Source organism: Microtus ochrogaster, linkage group LG7_11 (genome assembly GCF_000317375.1).
Source record: "Microtus ochrogaster isolate Prairie Vole_2 linkage group LG7_11, MicOch1.0, whole genome shotgun sequence".
NCBI lineage: Eukaryota > Metazoa > Chordata > Mammalia > Rodentia > Cricetidae > Microtus > Microtus ochrogaster.
The window spans coordinates 9635293-9643024 of NC_022032.1; the positions used below are offsets into that span (position 1 = coordinate 9635293).

A 7732-nucleotide genomic window follows, 5' to 3' on the forward strand; every position below is an offset into this window, starting at 1 on the left:
GTATACATAATAAATAAATAAATACATAATAAATAAATAAATATTAAAAAAATAAAATAAAATAAATTGGTGCTCTCACCAGCAATACAGTGGGAGATTCTCAGCCCCATTGTGTAGGCATCTGCTGAGCCCCCTTCCTGGATTCAGGGGAGCAGGCTAAAGACAGCCCACGAAAGGTCGGGTGCTATACATCTCCGATTTAAAGACCAAAAGCAACTTGGGGAGGTAAAGATGGGATCATTTCATCACACGGGTTACAGTCCCTCATGAAGGGAAGTCAGGACAGGAACTTCAAAGCGGGAACCTGGAGGCAGAAACTGACCTGGTTTGCTTCCCACGGCTTGTTCAGCCTGCTTTCTTAAACAACCCTAGCACCACCTGTCCATATTGATCAAGAAACTAACCTATATTCCCAATTCTGAAAAAAAAATCTGAAATTTGAAATTCAGAACTCTGGCCTCACATGTTTCAGAGGAGGGGAACTTGCAGAAAGGAAATTATAAAGCAAGACAGATGTAAATGGAACTGGACTAGCTGAGGAGGAAATCAGCACTGCTACTGTATGTGTAGTTGTGGAGAAGAAAGACAAGGTGGAAGCCAGGTGTGGTAGCCACAAACCTTTAATCCCAGCGCCTAAGCGTCAGGGGCAGGCTGATCTCAATGAGTTGAACTACATAGTTTAAGTTCCAAGGTAGCCAGTGTTGTTATTCCCATCACATCCAAGTACCAGGGTCATCAGCATTCAGGCAGGATGCTTAGTCACCCCAGGCATTAGCATTTCCGGGTCCCACAGCCACGCATGCGCCATCAGCATTCAGGCAAACTGCCTAGTCACCCTAGGGCCTTGCGCCCTACGTAATCTATGATCTATGTGGAACACTGCCGTGTAATCTGATCTGTGCATGACGTGGCTATGCACATGCCATAAACGGCCTTTAAAAGCAGCCGCTCCACTTCTCATCACGTTGCTTCCAGACGGGCTGGTGCACCCCACCTTTTCCCTTCTCTTTATTAATAAACTCCTCTTAGAACTACAACAGCTGACAAGATCTGACAAGGGAAATCTGCATTTACTTATCTGCATCGCTGTTCAGTTTCTTTTTTTTTTTTTAGTTTTTTTAGTTTTTTCGAGACCGGGTTTCTCTGTGGTTTTGGAGCCTGTCCTGGAACTCCCTTTGTAGACCAGGCTGGTCTCGAACTCACAGAGATCCGCCTGCCTCTGCCTCCCGAGTGCTGGGATTACAGGCGTGCGCCACCACCGCCCGGCTTGCTGTTCAGTTTCTTGGGATAAATGTAAAATCTAGAATACAGGAAGACGTTCTCTCAGTGGCCGTCTAACAAGCTGTCGAGGCAGAGTACATTGGCTGAGAGTGTGTTTGGTTCTTGGATAGCTTGTGTTTTGTCCAGGCATGGCGGCTTATACCCCAAATTCCCAATGCTCATGAGGCTGAGGCAGGAGGATTGCCATGAGTTTGAGACCAGCCTGGGCTGCATAGTTAAATCCCAGGTCAGCCCAGATGACAATGTGTAACCCTTTCTTAGCCCTTGCTAAAAATGTAAGGCTAAACGTATGTTTATATTACCACTCTGTGGTCTTTTTCAACGTAGATGCTGTAAGGTTAAGTAGTGTGTACCTTTTGCCACCACGTGGTGTTTTTCTCCATAGGTGCCAACTTGGGAATGACCAGTGATGGGTTTTTTCAGCTGGAGGACCTGCCTAGGTAAGCAGATGTGACGTCCGGATTCCTGCCTCCCTTCCTCCCTTGTCTTTCTCTGTTGCCCAGTCTTGAACGGTCTCAGTGGACTCACCTGCCTCAGCACGATCCACCCTGACGTGTTTTTAGGCTTCGCAGCAGATAGGATGGCAGTGAGCATGCTTCCAGAAATAGCCACGACTCAGGAATGTTTGGATGATAGCCATGTCCGTCATTTCAGGCCCACCCCCGAGCAAGCTCTATTATAGATATTTTCCCATTATATATTTTAGAGCTACTTAATAAACTTTTATTGGTATGAATACAACCTTAATGAATGAAGTCATTCATGCTATAAAGAAAAGACTCTGGGAACAAAAGGAAATGAGCTTCCAGTTGAGCTGGGCATGGTGCCTTTGCTCGAATCATAGTTTCTTGGGAGGCTAGAGTGGAGAATGGCTGGAAGCTAGGTGTTCCAGGCTAGGCTAAATAACCTAGAGAAACCTATCTCAAAAAAGAACGTCCAGTCAGGCCGTGGTGGCTCACACCTTTAATCTTAGCACTTGGGAGGCAGAGGCAGGTGGATCTCTGTGAGTTCGAGGCCAGCTTGGTCTATAAGAGCTAGTTCCAGGACAGACTCCAAAGCTACAGAGAAACCCTGTCTCAAAAAACAAAACAAAACAAAAAGAACATCCGGTTGTGGCACTGTATTCCTGCAGCACTTGGAAGGCTGAGGCAGGAGGATAGCTTTGCTACGTAGTAAGTTCAAGGCCAGCTTTGGGCTTCATTGATTGCCCTTCCCCCAAAGCTATCTTTTTCTTGGGTGATTTCTTTTTTTTTATTTTTTTTCCTCTTTAAATCAAATTATAGTCTTGGAAATCCATAGGTGAGGTCCCAGTGCACCAAGTGATTCTGGTTTTGCCCTCAAAGGACTTATGGCTGGGTGGGGGCACGTTGACCCCCTCTGGAAGGATGTATTGGTTCTCAAGACATCAGGAGGTAGAGAGGAGCGGCTTTGGGGATGTGAAAGTGTGAAAAGTGTTTGATTTATACTGCGGTGGCAGGAGGTGGGGATGAAGTTGCCCGCCCGTGGGAGCCAAGGGACACATTGGCTTCTTGCAGTTCTCAGAAGCAAAACCATGTGACGACTGTTGTGCCCAAGTTAACTGCCCCCCCCCTAAAAAAAAGACACTCTTCAGAACCAGATTCTGATGTAAAGCACAAGATAATAATTAATATTCAGACTCGAGTTTGGACCACACCTCCAGCACACCAAGGCGGTGTGAGGAAAGTGCATCTTTTACAGGGCAGACGCCTTAATCAGGGGGTTTCATGTCCTGTTGTCTTGGGACTGGGTAGGAGTACATAGGATGAGGTAGTTTCTGAAACCACTGGTCAGTTTTCGGGTGTGAAAACCCTAACAAAGAGCCATTAATAACTGACAAGGTGTCTTCAAGGACAGGATCCCTCCTACCCCGCTCCTTAGCTCCTTTCTTGGCTATTCAGGGTATACGTTCAAATTCTGCTATCACAGCACATTTCTGGAGCCAAGATTGGTCCCCCACTCATTATATGGCCTAAGATAAAGCCCCCCTTTTTTTCTCCAACACATTTTGATGAGAACCCCCTTTTTAAAAATGGAGTTTGCAAAGTCGGGTCCTCATGATGGCGACCTGTCCTTTTCCCCTGAATGCTCCCCCCTCCCCATAAAAGACACCCACCCCTCAGGAATCCATTACTTTCTACCTTCATCTACTCTGTCCTCTTTGACCAGCTACAGGGTGCGTTTCTTTCTTTAGGAATTCTTCATGGGCCAGGCCTTTCCGTTTGGATTTATAATCCCACCTCCTGTAGAGGTTGAGCTGTAGAATTGCAGATTCATTCAAGGCCCTTGGGCTGTTGAACAGATTTTAAGCCAGCCTTGGCCACTTGGCCAGACCAGTCTTTAGACTTTTTTTAAGGCTGGAGATACAGCTAGGTGGCAGAGGCTTGCGTTGTATGGAAAGGGCTCTGGGTTCACCCCTGTCAGCATCAACAAAAAAGACCCTTTGAAACAGGGCAGAAACTGTTACCCATCTCATCTAGTGTAAGACCTAGTACAATGTAGGACTTCAGTGTCCAGAAAAGAAAGAGAAGGGGCAGAGGAAAGGAGAAAAGCAAAAGTGGGGTGTGGGTGGGGGAGACTTATGGAAAGGAAGGGGTTTGCGTGGGAATGAGAGATGGAGATGCAAGCGGAGCCGCCGTTTCATGGGATTTCAGGAGTATGGAAGCTTCCAGTCAGGCTCAGGATTTTAGGGTAACAGGGTCCTCACCGGTCATTTGCAACCGATTGAGTTCTTTAGCCTCCAGCCAGGCCAGGAAGCCTCTGTAAGCTGCCATGTCTACGGAAAGTCCTGGAAGACAGTTCCTTTGTTCTTTGCAGCCGTGAGAGGGGCGTGTTGGAGCCTTGGAAAACCTGTAGCAGAAATCACTCTCTGGGGCTGTTAGGCTCTACGCCTCAGCCTGGAAGTCAGCCTGAAGCAGCTGGGTTTCTCCTGCGCTGATCCAGGCATTCAAGCATTTCACTGGAGCTTAAATTCTTTTGTTAAACCAAAATGTATTCAGGAAGCTGAGTTCAACTGCAGCCTGGGCCACCCAGATGCTGGGATTACCGGCATGAGCCACCATGCCTGACTTCAAACGGCTTTCTTAAATTGGCCTATGATTATGCTACAAGGATTAATAGAGCTGAATAAAGATTGAGGAGAAATACCCAGCCCCGAAAATAGTGCTGCTGTTAGATTTATGTATGGAAATTGGAAGGGGCTTAGGACCAGTCTCAGCTACCATGTACTGGTCAACTGATACACAGAGACTATCTTCAATGAATGAATAAGTAAATGAATGAAAATAGGACATAAGGAACTTATATGTCAAATAAAAATAGCTTTCTTTTGGGGGGAAAGAGGGTGGTACTAGAACTCACTTTGTAGACCAGGCTAGCCTTGAACTCAGAGAGATCCACCTGCCTCTGCCTCCTGGGTGCTTGGATTAATGGTGTGCACCACCACCACCCAGCAAAATATCTTTCCTTTGTGGAGGAGAATTTTGTTTTGTTCTCTTTGAGAATGATGACTCGCTATGTAGCTCTGGGTGCCCTGGAACTCATACCAGGCTGCTGCTGCCGCCAGATGCATAGGATTGCAGGTGCATGTCACCATGTTATTCTTAAAATGTTAGCTGTTGGGAGAAGTGAGCAGAGAGGCTGAGGTACCATGCTAGCGTGTACCTCTGAAGCCATTCCAAAGCCAGTTTCCAAGACCGGCTCCCTTCGCTCTCGTCTCAGGCGCAGTGTCATTGTGGGTGCGGGCTACATTGCCGTGGAAATAGCTGGCATCCTCTCCGCCCTGGGCTCCAGGACGTCGCTTATGATAAGACACGATAAGGTAAGTCCCATTTCCTCTTCACCCTTTTTTGTTTCTAATTAGAGGAGAACTTTTCCTATGTTTTATTTATTTATTTTTTTAATTAATTAATTTATTTATTTAATTATTTATTATGTATACAATATTCTGTGTGTATGTCTGCAGGCCAGAAGAGGGCACCAGACCTCATTACAGATGGTTGTGAGCCATCATGTGGTTGCTGGGAATTCAACTCAGGACCTCTGGAAGAGCAGCCAGTGCTCTTAACCGCTGAGCCATCTCTCCAGCCTGATACCTAGTTTTTAAAACAAAGGGCTGGAGAGATGGCTCAGTGGTTAAGAGCATTGCCTGTTCTTCCAAAGGTCCTGAGTTCAATTCCCAGCAACCACATGGTGGCTCACAACCACCTGTAATGAGATCTGGTGCCACCTTCCGGCCTGCAGGGATGCATGCAGGCAGAACATTGTGTGCATAATAAATAAATCTTAAAAAAAAAGAAAATAAAAACTAGATCTCACCTAATTTTTAAATTTTAATTGAATTTATTATTATGTACATATGATATGTATGTGTGCATGTGGATGGGCTTACGCCATGCTGCCTGTGACAGCAGATGGCAGTCATGGTGGCTTAAGTAGGAAACCGAGCGTTCAGCTACAGACAAAGCAGATAACGTGTGAACTGGAAGTGTCCTGAGGCGTTACATGCTCAGAGCTGGCCCTCCAGCAAGGCTTCTCCTAAGCTTCCCCTGCAAACATCGCCTCCAGTTGGAGACCAAGCGTTCAAACATCTGAGCCTAGGTGACACGCTCATTCAAAGCACTGCAAATGGGATGGTCTGGCTTGCTCCTCTAGGCAAACATTCTTCAAAATCAGACATTCTGATACAGTACAATCCAAAGGTACACTAATTTGACCCTTCCATGCTAGGGAGTGATGATAGAGATATGTCATGGGTTCTATAAGAACCTTAGGCTTTGTATGTGCAGTAAAAACACCGCAGGTCATAACATAAAGTTCGTCTTCAATCTGACCTTTGATGGTCACTGGCATAAGTGGCATGTGCCGTAAGGCGTCCATGGCATAGGGAAGTCGCAGTGTGCAGCGTGGTGGGCCCTGCCAGGAGCTCTTTAGACTCAGTATACATTTGGTTCTGAATGAAGTTTCTGTCATTGTGTGTTCAGAAACTTCTTACTATTGCCAAATTTTTATGTCACCCCCGCCCCTGGCCCCCATTCTCTTTCACTACTAGTTTAAAATGCTGGCTCTCACAGCTGTTTCTCATAGGATAATTGAGGAAGCCTTCTTGTAGACTAGAGGGAAAGCCAGCCCCGCTGCACGGGAATTTCCCTAGGTTCTACAAAAAAGAAAAAAGAAAAGAAAAATAGGAGAGGAGCGTGAAGATGGTAGAAGTCTGACTGCTCATTTTTCAGAATTCTAAAGTAGATGTAGATGAAACCAAAGATAGTAGAGACACTGGTGCTGGCGTAGGCGAAGAGAGGGTCTAATAAACTCCGCCTCAGCGCGAGCATGCGGGAAGGAGGTGGTCAGAGGCGGGTCATAATGGGTTGGAGCTGCTTTCCCAAGTCCCTGCTGTGACTTTAATCAAGTTTCGTTTCTTTCCCCACACCGGGCTCTCTGCCGCCATGTTGAAATGCAGGTCCTTAGGAACTTTGACTCGCTCATCAGTTCCAACTGCACCGAGGAGCTGGAGAACGCAGGTGTGGAGGTGTTGAAGTTCTCACAGGTACGTGGCCATAGCTAAGGGTAGACCCCAGGATCCTGTGTGTGAAAGGGCTCCACCACTGAGCCAGCTCTCAGCGCTGCAAACACACACTTACTTCTCTGCTGCAGCTTAGCCTGCTTCTGCCTGATTCCACGGGCCAATTACTTCCTTCCTCTCTCTTTCCTTTAATGTATAGGGATGGAGTTATGGGTAGCTGTGAGCGGCCATTTGGTTGCTAGAAACTGACCCTGGGTCCTCTGTGAGCAGCCAGTGCTTGTTGCCTCTGAGCCATCTCTCTAGCAGCGTGTGCTCCCCCATCTCACCCCGTTTGTATATGTTTGTGTTTTGTAGTGAATGGTTGTTGGTTGTTCTTTTGGTGATTTGGTTTGGTTTGGTTTTTCGAGAAAGGGTTTCTCTGTAGCTTTGGAGCCTGTCCTAGAACTAGCTCTTTTAGATCAGGCTAGCCTCAAACTCACAGAAATATGCCTGCCTCTGCCTCCCGAGTGGTGGGATTAAAGGTGTGTGCCACCACCTCCCAGTTTGAATGGTTGTTTTGTTGTTGTTGATTGTTTGTTTGTTTGTTTTAAGTGGTCATGCTATGGGGTCTTGCTTTGCACTCCAGGTTAGTCTTGAACTCATGAATCTCCTGCCTCGGCCTCCCGAGTATTAGCATTATAGATGTGCACTGCCACACCTGGCTTCTGCCAAAATGTTTTCTTTCTTAGAAAGCAGTATTTCATATTAATGAAGTCAAGATGTAGAAAAAGAACAAGCTGGTAGTTGAGCTCAGAGCTGAAACTTTTCGTTTTTCGAGGTAGGGTTTCTCTGTTTAGCCCTGGCTCTCCTGGAACTAGCTCTGTAGACCTGGCTGGCTTCCAACTCACAGAGATCTGCCTGCCTCTGCCTTCC

The 7732-nt window shown here is 46.6% G+C and overlaps 1 protein-coding gene across 1 annotated transcript in view; it reads left to right on the forward strand.

Moving 5' to 3' along the window:
• Nucleotides 1-7732, forward strand: part of Gsr (glutathione-disulfide reductase) — a 36835-nt gene that overhangs the window by 16559 nt on the left and 12544 nt on the right. The window contains exons 6-8 of the mRNA XM_026786861.1: nt 1667-1721; nt 5020-5119; nt 6758-6844. Coding sequence (XP_026642662.1) covers nt 1667-1721; nt 5020-5119; nt 6758-6844 — 242 coding nt within the window. The remainder of the gene's footprint in view (nt 1-1666; nt 1722-5019; nt 5120-6757; nt 6845-7732) is intronic.